The 12,554-nt window shown below is 51.2% G+C and overlaps 4 protein-coding genes across 4 annotated transcripts; 1 reads left to right on the top strand and 3 right to left on the bottom strand.

The window, feature by feature from the left end:
- Nucleotides 1-848: 848 nt before the first annotated feature.
- On the bottom strand, nt 849-1,681 carry CONPUDRAFT_56826 (uncharacterized protein; the record flags this gene model as incomplete). The annotated part of the gene is made up of 5 exons (XM_007770806.1): nt 849-953; nt 1,010-1,109; nt 1,134-1,276; nt 1,326-1,466; nt 1,532-1,681. The coding sequence occupies 5 exons, from the start codon at nt 1,679-1,681 to the stop codon at nt 849-851; spliced, it is 639 nt and encodes a 212-aa protein (XP_007768996.1).
- Nucleotides 1,682-1,988: 307 nt separating this feature from the next.
- CONPUDRAFT_124900 (arylalcohol dehydrogenase) lies at nt 1,989-3,484 on the bottom strand (the record flags this gene model as incomplete). Its single annotated transcript, XM_007771006.1, has 5 exons — nt 1,989-2,182; nt 2,234-2,607; nt 2,660-2,810; nt 2,867-3,091; nt 3,170-3,484. 5 exons carry the CDS (start codon nt 3,482-3,484, stop codon nt 2,090-2,092), a joined length of 1,158 nt encoding a protein of 385 aa, XP_007769196.1. The 3' UTR covers nt 1,989-2,089.
- A 655-nt stretch (nt 3,485-4,139) lies between these two features.
- Nucleotides 4,140-7,149, bottom strand: CONPUDRAFT_165784 (cholinesterase; the record flags this gene model as incomplete). Its single annotated transcript, XM_007771007.1, has 10 exons — nt 6,680-7,149; nt 6,209-6,596; nt 5,790-6,149; nt 5,663-5,732; nt 5,481-5,610; nt 5,188-5,416; nt 4,953-5,129; nt 4,776-4,901; nt 4,544-4,714; nt 4,140-4,479 (listed from the first exon to the last, which is right to left on the bottom strand). Exons 1-10 carry the CDS (start codon nt 6,864-6,866, stop codon nt 4,140-4,142), a joined length of 2,178 nt encoding a protein of 725 aa, XP_007769197.1. The 5' UTR covers nt 6,867-7,149.
- A 630-nt stretch (nt 7,150-7,779) lies between these two features.
- CONPUDRAFT_137514 (uncharacterized protein) lies at nt 7,780-10,577 on the top strand (the record flags this gene model as incomplete). The annotated part of the gene is made up of 14 exons (XM_007771008.1): nt 7,780-7,900; nt 8,054-8,174; nt 8,253-8,405; nt 8,460-8,826; nt 8,879-8,981; nt 9,029-9,082; nt 9,137-9,317; nt 9,365-9,455; nt 9,510-9,616; nt 9,673-9,874; nt 9,925-10,069; nt 10,125-10,291; nt 10,341-10,354; nt 10,416-10,577. 14 exons carry the CDS (start codon nt 7,780-7,782, stop codon nt 10,459-10,461), a joined length of 1,872 nt encoding a protein of 623 aa, XP_007769198.1. The 3' UTR covers nt 10,462-10,577.
- Nucleotides 10,578-12,554: the final 1,977 nt, after the last annotated feature.

Genomic DNA, 12,554 nt, shown 5'->3' on the forward strand with positions numbered 1-12,554 from the left:
GCGTGTTCGCGGAGTTTAGAGAGAGCTGCCGGGCGCTGCATCTCGTGGAGTGGGCGCAGACGTGTCTGACTGTGGATGAGCTCGCGACGAGGGCGATCTTGAGCGCGTTTCCGAGACTTGAGCAGCTTGGGTTGGTTGGCATGGGGCTCAGCGGGAGCGCGCTGGAGGCTTCGGTTCTGCATCGGAGGCTTACTAGGCTCCGGCTTACAATCAGCCCACGAAGCGTCGGCGCTGTAGAGGCTCTCTTTGGCGCGAGGTGGGAGCGCCTCAAGGCGCTCGTGATCGATGATATACCTGTGTTCCGAATGCACGGCGTGCGGTTCAGCGAGAATTTCCCCAAGCTCGAAGATCTGTTCATACATACGCAAAATCTGATCGTGGACTCCAACAAAACTAGACTGAAACTCGGGAATCTTCGCGCATTTGGCCTCTCTGTTGCTTACTTGACGAGAACATCGAGCGCTACGAACGACCTCCTGGACAGACTGGACCTCCCTTCGCTGTGTATGCTTATATATCCCGCTGCAAGCGAGGAGTCATTCGAACGCGTCACTCGCTTTGTCGAAGCACTGGGCCAACAATGGATGGAGCTTGAGCTGATCGTCGTGGATGGACATCTCTGGTTTGAGGGTTCCCGGGGCAAAGGCAAGCTACAAGACCGGCTGCCGAACGCGATTGTACATTTCGGATGCAGTTGGCACGAGTCCCCCTTGTTTCATGATTATATTGACGGGTGGAGCAGAAAGTAGTGTACATGTAGCAGCATAGTGTGCCGAACCTGTTGACGAACCGATTTTCCTTTCATGAGCAAGATCGCCGATGTTAAAAGGAATGCTCAGCCTACGACATCATTCCACCTTCATCACGGAGTCAATCCTAGCTTCCTGAACGCGTCTCTGAATGTCCCGCCATACCGGGTATCCGAGGATAACAGTGGCGATCGCATACATCGCCTACCCATGCATACGTCACTTTCTGCCCTGACAGAAGAAAAGACTAGAACACGCACTGTTGGTACGAAACCTCTGACGCTCTTCCGACACAGGTACAAGGCCCACAGCGCTTCGAATATGTGCGAGAACACTACAAACGTCGCAAGCGACTTATGGCTGACCTATAAGCCTGTGGCGGACTGCAGAGCTTGCGCAGGCACGAAGAGTGTTTGGTCGCCTGCGGGAGGGGGACAGAGAAAGTAAAACATGACAACCACAATGCCGATGCCGCGCGCGGAGACGGACAGTGGGAGACTGAAAGAAGTGAGGACAGGCGCCTTGATCTACGAGAGTTATAAGCTGGGTGCGAATTGGGACGTATTATGGACGTACCATGCCGAGCGCTTCCTGTGCCTCCGCCTTCATTCCCAGCAACCGGGGCTTCACCTCCTCGTAGCCTGCAAGGGGCGGGTTGAAAGTGACTCTTGCAATGCCTCCAGTGCCGTCTACTTGTTCAAAGGAAAGTGTCATCGCCTGTAACACGTCATCACGTCTCAGCAAGGGGCAACGGGGAGAATATAGTAGCTATATGCACGCACCTGCTGGTCGATAGCGGTCATCTTCGCACTCTTTACATTGCCTGGGACCTTGCCAAAATGCTTGACGTACGCGACGAGCGTGTCGGGGTGGTTCGACATGTACATGCACAGGAAGGCGGACTTGGACGCGACGGTATCGTTTGCTGCCATGGTGTGCGTCAAGAAGGGATCCAAGGGAAGCCTTCAACGAAATCGCAGGTTGAGCGCTTGGGGTTCGGGAAGCCACGAGGCATGGTGTTGAGCAACCCACCTTGGTTGACAGAAGCGCACTCGCATTGAGTATGATATAAACCTCCGCGCCGGCCCTGAACTGGCCACATCCTAATGCCTTCGAGTCGCAACAATCAAACAACAATCCTCGCTCGTGTCAAAAGTAGAAGAGCATGGTTTTGTTTATTCAGTGCGAGACGAAGCTAGTCAAGCTCATCACGGCTCTAACATATGCGAATTACATCAAAAAATGTAAGCAACAACAAGTTCTGAGTAATCATACATGCGGTAGTGATTGTGCCAGGTGGAAACATTACATAGCCAAGTAGCATCTTAAACAAACTTCGTTCAATCCAGCGACGGAGTGATGGGTTGAAGATCCGGCATTCTGTCCAAGAACCCGGCGGATCTCTGCAGGAACGTGTACTCCGTCCCATTACCCTACAGGTCGTCAGCAAGAGCACTCGCCTTCCAGGAGATACCAAGACGTACGAATATCGTATAGGGTGACCCGACGTCAAACGGAATCACAGACTCCAGTTCTTTCATATGCTCCTTGGTCAAGCGTACACCGAGGCCCTCCATGTTGGCGTGCAGATGCTCAACTTTCCGCCCGCCGATGATAGGGAACACAAAGGGCGTCTTGTGCATCACGTATGCGATAGCGACGGACGTGATGTGCTTGGCGCCGACGTCTTTGGCGACCTTCTCCAGCGCGGCGCATATCTTCTTCTCCGCCTCGGTGCGTTCCCAGCCCTGGCCAAAGAGGTCGCGACCCTTTTCGCCTGTCTCGCGACGACGTTCCTCTTCCTCGTCGGTACGCAGCTTTCCGCCGCCGAGTACGCCCCACGGCGCGAGCGCCATGCCTGGTACAACGGTTAGCGATAGCAGAGGAAGCTGGCCAATGCCAGAGCTGACCTTCAGCACGTGCCATTGGGATGATTTCGCGTTCGAAAGACCTTTCCAAGATACTCCACTGTCCTTGGTAGACCACGAACTGGGACTTTCCGTGGCACCTCGCGTACTCGTTGGCTCTGGACACAACCCATGCGGGTGTGTCAGAGATACCCTATGAAAAAACGGACTTAGACATGACGACAAAGGGATGGAATAGACGAGTCTTACCAGATACAGCACCTTGCCCTGCTGGACGAGGGTATGCAAGCCGTTCATCATCTCGGGAATAGAAGTCTCATAGTCCCACCAATGGACATATAAGATGTCAATGTAGGACGTTCGCAGCTTCTTAAGACTCGCGTCTACGCTCACGTGAAGGGACTTGACGTTGTTGCCCATGAAGAGCACCTGCTGCTTGACAGACGCCTCTCCACGCAGATAATTGTTCGTGTACTACAAGGCAGAAAAAGGGTGCAGTTAGTTTGCGATGGACTAGGAAACACACACACACAACAAAGAAGGCATGCTTACCTTGGTGGCGATGACTAGCTGGTCGCGAATCCCGCGTGCCTCGGCCCATTCGCCGATGAACTCCTCGGAAGACTGGTATTGGTAGACGTTCGCGGTATCGATGAAATTGCCGCCCGCATCGTAAAATGCGTCCAGAAGCTTGAAGGAGGACTCCTTGTCCGAGTTGCCTAGGCCCATCTGGCTCCCCTTGTCGCCAATGCTCATCGCACCGAGCTGGAGGGGCGAGACGTGGATCGCCGCCGTCGGCGAGAAGAGGCGGTAGCGCCCGAGACGGGTAGCGGGAGTTTGGTCTTTGTGGCCGAATCGGGTCGTCATGAGGAATATGCTGAGTAGAAGGGAGCGTTCGATGGCTTTGCGATGCTGCTGGATGAGACAGGCGAATAAGCCCTTTTATAAGATTTGTGGACTGTTCTTCAGCTATACAGCGACGCTGACGCAGTCACCGTGGGGCTCGCAATCTCTGTGGCGCTCAAGGGATGTTGATAAGAAACCGAACTACTCGAGCTCATCGTGCTTGCGTAGAACTGTTGAGAGTGTCAGATATTTTTGTCAAAGAATAGCTTGAGACGCGTTATGGACTCACTTGAAGTAGAACTCGGGGAACAGTGGCTATCGGTCGGTTCCTGTTCTGAGGAGTCTGGGGCATACAGGTTCGGAGCGGTCCCCGACATCGCTCTCCCACTTCCAACCGCTTAATTACGAGCATGTAGGCGAAATCTGCTGGGGGAAGTTAAAACGTTAAAAGGTTGACAGCTGCGTAGAAAGGAGGACGCGTCGACGCGGCTGCGTGAAGACAGTCAATTGTGATGACCAAATCACTTTTAAGACACCGCTTTCGGAGTTGTACCGGAGCAAGTCGGTAATCTTCGGTTCAGATTATCGCAGTAGTAATCCATAGTAGTACAATATCTTTTCAACGCAACTAGAACGCGGGGACTAATGATTGGCTATGGATGTATGTGGTACAACTTCACAAGTAGTAATCAATGCCATAGCCTAAGAGATAGCACTGCGCCGCGTCGATCCACGCGGAGTCCTTCAGCGGTATATCCATCATCCTCACGTCTGTGTCTGCCCCAGCCGTCGGAGACACTACGTTCCAAGGACCAACGGCTGCCATCGTTGCCGCTGACTTCGTATACCCACGGGAAGTCATGTATGCTGGGTCCGGGTTCGGATCGAAAGAACGCGCAAACGATGTCCAGTAGTCGACGGCGACCTGGGAGAGCGTCCAGTCCGCGGTGTCGCGAAAGTGCTCAGCAGACTGGCCGAGGGTACCTGCGGTGTAGAAAAGCTCGCCTGAGTGGCACCTGATGGATTATAAATTTGAACAGTCAATCAGCGAAAATAGTCGGTTTAACGGAAAAGACAAACCTGTAGTAAGGCAAGCTGGGATCGCCGTACGGGTAGTCCGCAGTTGCGGGAGGATCACAGATATCAGACAGAGGTTCCCAGCCCATGTAGCTCCTTTCAAACTGGTATGCGTGGACCGAAGCGAAGACGTGGTTTTTCGCTGCCGCATACATAGTAGCCTGATCTATGCACCTGTGACGAGTAACAACTTGTGTATGAGATAGAAATTACAAGGACGGTTTATAGCACACACCTGAATTCGCCGTCGGTAGCAACACGACTTGAAGCATTGAATATGTCCCAAGTAATGTTCGTTCCAGAGGTAGACACGGGGAACAATCCAGAGTTGACGATCGCCGTCGTCTCGTTTTCCGTCAAGCTAGCATCAAATACTTAGTGCTAGTACCCGAGATGGCGCGTGTCTTCTTACCCGATACTCATGATACTCTGGAAGGACGTTTCGCCCTCAGATGGCCATGACCTGACGACATCCGCCCCGTCATCACGCATCCAGCCGAAGATGACATGCGGGAGAGTCTCCGAAGACGATGGGCCAGAAAGATCCAGCTCGGGGCTGGTTATATATGTTCCGTCCATGATAACGTACCTGTGCATATCATATCAAAAATCCAATGATAGACTTTTCATAAGATACGACGACATACGCTGGCGGATTAGGCGCATTCACCAGCACTGTCGCATTAACTGTCTTCAAGCATGCGAGCTGTTCCACCGAAGTTCCGTTCACAGTGCTGTTACACCCGACGTATTCGAGTAGGCTTGGGACAGAGACACTGACTTCTTGCGGGATGGTGTAGTAGTCGGCATAAGAACGGGAACTTGCGAAGCCTCCAACGCTGCTCTGCGCAATCGCACCTGCGAAAAGGCTTTCGCCTTATGGATGGTTAAGTACCATGTACAGGCATTAGGATCCGATAGACTCCAGCACCGTGCTTACCTCTAGCAACAGGCGATGCGAGCAATGCACGGACGCTAGTTGCACCTGCAGATTGCCCGTGAATAGTAACTCTGGACGGATCTCCGCCGAATGCGGCGATGTGTGCTTGAACCCATCTCAAAGCGGTAATCTGACGAGCAGATCAGAAAATGGATGAGAATGACGAAGACTCTGTCGTGTACCTGGTCTGCGAGACCATAGTTCCCATTCGCTACGCCGTCCTCCAGCGCGAGGAAACCTAGCGTACTCAGTCTAAAAGTCTGGTCAGTAAGGCGCAGGTACCGCACTATGCGTAGAGGAAAGACGCACCGATAATTGATGGTGACAGTGACAACATCGCCTCTGCTAGCCTTGTTCCCTCCATCAAAAATTCCGTCGCTACCCTCGCCGGTCTCGTATGCCCCGCCATGGATCCAGAACATCACCGGTTTCAACTTGTCTGCATCGGGAGACGCAGTGTTCGCTGGCAGGTACGGCGTCTGAATGTTGAGGTATAGGCAGTCTTCGGATCCATATCCGACCTGGGTACAGGGCGAGCCGTATTCGAGTGCTGTGATGCTCGTGTTGACGGTCGCGCCTGAGGTCCCGTATACAGCTGAGTAAGTCCAGCGCTCGAAGGGGTCGGCGTAGGGAATGCCGATGAAGCGGAAGGACAGATGATCACGCGTCCTGGTAGATGAAAAGGTAGGGTTATTTATGACGAAGACGGTGAAAAGAAGAAGACACACCCCGTAAATGTGTAGTTCCCAGAAGTCGCCTCGACATAGTACGCCGGGCTCATGTCTGTCTCGTTGTTCGGCCTGTACGGTGCGCTCTGCGCGCAAAACGCGGGAAGCGTCTCGTCGCAGCTCACGCTCTGCATAATTACGTCCCCCAAGATCGCCGTACACCCCTCAGATGCATTGCTTGCATTAGCCGTGACCCAGTATTGCTGCGTCGCCGACGAGTTGCCAAGGTACCCGAGATACGAAAGCAGGTAGCGCATGTCGCTCGCGAAATAAGTCCCATTCGTCTGCAACAGTGGCTCGTTGAGTTGTGCGCACGCCGCTAGCGCATCCGTGTTGGTGAGTGGTGTGCTCAGGAGGATGGTGCCGTTGTGGTCTGGGGCAGTTGTCCCTGTGATACCCGTTCCAAACCAGAGGAAGTGGACGTCAGATTGCCAGCCGCCAAAATGCATTCGGAGATTCGTCAAGACTCACAGTTCAGGTCATTTTGGAAGAGGAACGTCAGATCGGATCCGATACTTGCTGCAGATGGTGCACCCATCACCGTAGCGAAAGGAGTAAAGAAGGCACACAGCGCAGCTAGAACCGTGCGGACGAGCATCGTCGCCAACGACACGAAACAGGGATGAACGCTCGAACGAGGTAATGATCCATCGTGCATATATGCACGTTTCCTATTTCTGTACGTACTTCGAGGACTTCCCGCCTTGTGATCAGCTTCGCGGTCATGGGTGGAGTTGGTCCCGAAATGTCTCCGACAGAGGAGGTCATCATTAGGACTACTGGATGGGGTCCGGTGTTGTGCAATATCCTGAGGATACCATTACGAGTAAGATAGTTTCGAGGAAACGGGATCCATGACAACTTTGCGGGCTGCAAGACTAGGTATGTTGTGCACTCGAACGGTTCCCTTGTTTGCTAAGGACTAATGGGCAGTGACGTGTAGTATTGATAGTAGACGAAACCGATGAATACTCATCGGTGCGAAGGGACACTGGGAGAGACCACAAGATCGAATCAGCTGAAGAAGCCTGCGGCGGATATGGGTGCCAGTGGTAGCGGGTGGGGGCTTGGATGCGCGAAACGCTTTGCCGCGGGAATTTATCCTGTTGAACCTACCCTGAACTAGACGCGGCATTCCGTTGTTCGCCAAGATCATTCAAGCGCTTTATTATAGCAAGCGGCTATCTTCCGCATTATATATATATAAGGGTCTGCATACGGGAAAGCAGCTCAAACTTTGGAGTAGGGAGGCCAGGAGCCAGAGCGATGGAGCAGAACATAGAGAGCGGAGTAGATAGGGGCCATCCATATCGGGATAAGCTTAGTCAGCAGTAGTACAGACACGCTGCGCGCGCATGTAGAGCAGAGTCTCAGCAGACCAGCATGACGAATACATCCGCAATACATCCAAAATACATCCAGCCTACACCAGTACAACGTCCAATGGGCTTTTCCAGCCGTTGCCGTATCCATGCCTGCGAGTACTCTGATTGCTCAGACCGAATGTGGAGACTTCATCTACTAAGGTCCGTAAATGCGCTACACGCCAACTAACCCCCTTATCAAGATCAATGACACCAAATGACACAATCAGGGCTCAATTTGGCTACCAGGGACCCTCAACTATTCTAAATCCACTCAAACCTTCTTCGGGTCCTTACATCGTGGTCCGATCTCTAACAAAGTTTGGCGGTGTATCTCCCTCATAACGTTAACCTTCCATTTTACCAATAACAGATGGTCACATACTATAGCTAGTTCTGGGAACTAGACGCCCTGCTTGATTCCCCTTATATATGGGAAGTACCTTCAAATCTTTACAACCCCTATTTCTCTTTGACACAGAGAAACATCATGGCCCCACTCGCAGACTCGTACTTGCGTTCGATGTCGGAACCAGCCAAGGTAGCATATCTTATTGCATTCTAGACCCTGGAGACGTTCCTTGGATCCGAAATGTGTATCGGTATGTGTGACGTTCCTTGACTATTCGCGAAACAAAAACGAAACACCAAGATGACAAAACATTCGTCATCCGGCACAGTTACCCAGCTCAAGAGCATGTCGGCGGGCACCTCAAGGTTCCTTCTATTCTGTACTACGATCGGAACGGAATCGCGCGCGCTATAGGGGATGAAGTCCTTCAAGAAAGTATCATGGACGAAGCAGAGGCTGAAGGATGGGTAAAAGTCGAGATGTAATGCACTTATAAGCCAACCATGGGTAGCAGATCATTGACAAAAACACGCAGGTGGAAAGCCTATTTACAACCCGAAAATGTGGCGTCCAGGGAACTCACCGACATGACCCTTCCTCCGTTACCTTTCGGCAAAACAGTAACTGAAATCCTCGGAGACTTCCTTCGATACTTGTTCGCTTGTGCAACAGCGTACATTCACAGGACGCATAACGACGTAACCACTTGGATGTTGTGCGACACCAATTTTGTTATCACTATCCATAACGGCTGGGATTCGCGGACGGCCCAGTTCCGTCAGGCAGTAGTTCTTGCGGGTTTAGTTGGGAAAAGCCCTCAAGACCAACAAAGGGTTAATTTCGTAACTAAAGGCGAGGCGAAGACATGGTTTTGTCTTGAGATCGATGCACAAAAGGCGAGCGTAAGCAAACCAGTCCTTCATCGCTGTCCGGTACTCATTATAATGAGTCCAGCTTGACCAGGGAGTGATCCTCATCGACGCAGGGAAGGAGACGGTAGACCTGAGTACCGTTTACATGTGCAATAATGTTATAGAGGATTTACTGCCCCTGTGCCGTAAGTACCATGTGAAGCTTTATTCATGGTCTAACCTTTGGGATAAGGCTTGCATCAGGGTTCTACTCATGTAAAAAAGCGGGCAGGTATCTTCTTGAGAGGTAATCACACATTCCATCGGTTTTGAACTAGTATGTATAACGTTATATTTGCAGATAAACTAGGCGCATCGAAATATTGTGCTGAAGATTCCATTCACTCAATGACTGAGAGTTTTGGTAAGATTGCGCTGTGGAGATTCAGCGACTCATCCGAACCATTATACGTCAAATTCGGGACGATAAGGGACAACGATACTGCCTTCAATATCCGCTCTGGCCAACTGAAGCTGAAAGGGTACGCCTTTGCTCTCTCACTATACTTTGCCTGACGTATGCTCTCAGGACCGATGTTGCAGCACTATTTGAACCTTCGGTCGGCTCCATAGCTGGTGCTATCCGCGAGCTACGGAAAGGTACAATGAAACATATCAGCGTTAGTTTTTGTTTCATCCGAGAAAAAGAGGCTAATTAACCCATTCATATTCAGAACGTGTTTCTCTTGGGTGAATTCGCGGCAAGCGATTGGCTTTTTCAGAGTTTGAACAAAGTTCTTGAAGACGATGGTCTATTTGTATATCGGCCAGACCGTTACTTGTCAGTCACTGCAACAGGCTAAAACGTTGACAAACTCTCATCTTTGTCTTCGGCAGCTCTAATTCGGCAGCCAACGGGGCCGTTGCCTTCTATCTCGATAACATCAGGGCTAAAACTGCCTCTTTTACGTATGGTATTCGCTGTGCCATCACGTACGACAAGGACGATCCCGCGCATATAACGCGTGAAAATACGCTGATCTCTCGGCCCTCGGGAAGGGCTTCCCTGGTGAACGTTTTTAGTCCTGTTGTTACGAAGGTATGTGCATCACATAAGCACATTTTATCGATTGTGATATTGTCTGCAAGGGTACCCGGGTCCCAGAGTATAAAGAGTTCCGCAAAGAGTTCATAGTGGAGAGCACACCGCAATCTACGTTCACTATCATTTCGACGGACGTCGTCTACTACCATGGAGAAAACCCAAACCCAAGGTGGATAGACTTAGAACCAGGTACCGTATTTGCTTCCGTCGCATTAAAAAAACACCGCCTCACTAACTTACGTAGAGAAGTTCAAAAGCCTTTGCACACTGAAAGTTGACAGGAGTTTGATTCCCAGGACTGTGGTCCCCAAGCAAAGTGTCGATGACGCTCCATGCTATCGACAAGAGTTCTGTTTGGTGCTTATTTTGGGGATCGGCGAGTCGAAAGCACAGATAAGCTGGATGGAAAACGTAAGCTTAATTCTTGGATACTTGATGGATGCTCACGCGACGGAAACAGGATTCAGAGCGCAGGTAATGACATACTGTCTGTCATCACAGTGAAATACATGTGGTAATCGTTTGCAACTTCCAGGACTCCTATAACGTTGGTACTTGACCATGACATTGATGAGAAGTAGATTAGGAATGTCCACTGCTTGCCGAATTTCCTCGAATAGCCGCATTTAGTCGCAAACTGTAAATCGCAGAGATATGTGATGGAAGATAATAGATGCAAGTAGTCGCGACTTTGTGCCCTCCATAATATCCGGTCAGGCACGAGTCAGAGTCCAATTGGAGGGAGGCTTGCCTCCGAAGCAGCGACTAGTTTGATTCGTCCTGTCTATCGTGGGCAATCTCTTGCAAGCTACAGAATCTCGCGACTCGTGGTCACCAGTGCTTTCAAGAAATTTGCAAGAGCGACGATTTGGAGGTTGGAGGCCGGGCCCTAGGCAAGTTGATAACGTCGGATCTCGCGCAGAACCAGCAACTCGACATAATGATTGTTACATATTGGGAGGGGGATATTTATTTTCCATTGGACTGTAAGGCTGGTAAATAAATGTGATATTCAAGCGCAGCCCAATCATTGCTCGAAAACCATCTGATGGGTTTATAAACACCCTTCTGACGATACCATGTCGGACGCCAAAGGCACCAAGCGTCCTGGGGAGGCGGCGAAAACACTACTTCTGCTTCCGCGCGGTAATCCGAGACCTGGTCATCATTGACGACCGTCGGCTCCCAGCCATGACATCTAGCGTCATGACAAGCTTGAATGGACCAAAGACGCAGGTCGCTAGTTGGCAGCGCAGACCTGACAGGTGGGGAAGGATCCCATTCGAGAAGGGGGCTATCCGAGATCGAGGCGAAAGGAATGAGTCCAAATAGCAGGGGGTGGAGCCGTCGAGATGAACGATCGGGGTGTCGAAAGGTACGAGGAATTTGGTGCTTTCTCCATCGCCATCCCGCCTCGTAGAGGCTCTCCACCGCATCAATGGCAAGGATGTATGGTGCCCGGTCTTTTAGCGGACCATATAGTCTGTAAGCTGCTTCTAACGCAAGCTTCACATTTATCGAATCCCGCCCGCAAATCCTTTCCAATTTCTGGGAGGCGTTGTACACCACGAAATGCGGATGAACGTGACTTAGTATAGGACCCAACGTGGCGAACGGGTATGTGTGAACGGTGCGAGTGCCGTGCGGCGACTCGGTGGTGATAACTTCACCAACCAGAGATGAACGAGGGACAAAATAGTACTTGAAGATGCTTTGGCATCGCAGCCACTATCAAAATAGGGCGGTCAGCCAATACGCGCTAACAAGTAACGCCGTACCTTATTGAGTTTGAAGCGGGCCGCAGCAGTCCGCCTTTTTGGCAATGCCGCCAACGACTGGATTGTGTCATAGTCTGGAAGCAGTAGCCACTGCTCGTTGTCAAACCGTTTCTTCCACTCTGCGCCGACTGCGTTTGTCGTTAGCGCGATAAAGCCAACGCTTCGGGGGGAAGACTGCCATCCAAAGAATGTATTATGAGGACTCGCAACGTCCAGACGCCGCCATCCCATTCCCCATGCCCACTCAAGCTGCGTAAGCTAGTGACGTGTTTCTTGATAAGTACATTTGGGAAGGGCAGGCATACACGAGACTCAAGCGGGGACTCACCATTTTATCACTGGTGTCCACCGGAAGGAAATGGAGACTCTCAACGCCAGTCCTCCGACGAGTGATTGCACACCGCCCTCGATTTGGGTCTAGTTCTCTCGCTTTTCTGAGCTTGATGTGGTGTTTGGCGCGTTGTTGACCGCTATGTGGATTCATGTGTGCATGTTTGTAGGGTGACTGGGCCGCATGCTTGCCGTCGTAATAGTCATCTCCAGATGTCGCCGAGTCAGAGCATGACTGCACCTCACAGCGGGTGAGATGCTGGAGTTTACTGGAGTTTGGGATGCTACCCATTGGATGCGTAGAGTCTTGCGAGGATGTTGTGGCGTGCGTTCTATCTAAATTCTGAGCCTAACGACCTGTGAGGTCAACTCGACGCGACGCGTTATCAGTAAACGTAATAACATTGGTTGAGTCACAAAAAAGACGCGTTATCAGCGCGTAGTCACACATCACACGTTATCTTAGTCACATCTCATAGTCACGCATTTTTTCCACGCGTTTTATCCTGTCTTATCAATCCTTTACTTTGCTCGACTCAGTGCCAGCTCGTTGCGATATCATCTTG

The sequence above is a fragment of the Coniophora puteana genome, assembly GCF_000271625.1.
Source record: "Coniophora puteana RWD-64-598 SS2 unplaced genomic scaffold CONPUscaffold_7, whole genome shotgun sequence".
NCBI lineage: Eukaryota > Fungi > Basidiomycota > Agaricomycetes > Boletales > Coniophoraceae > Coniophora > Coniophora puteana.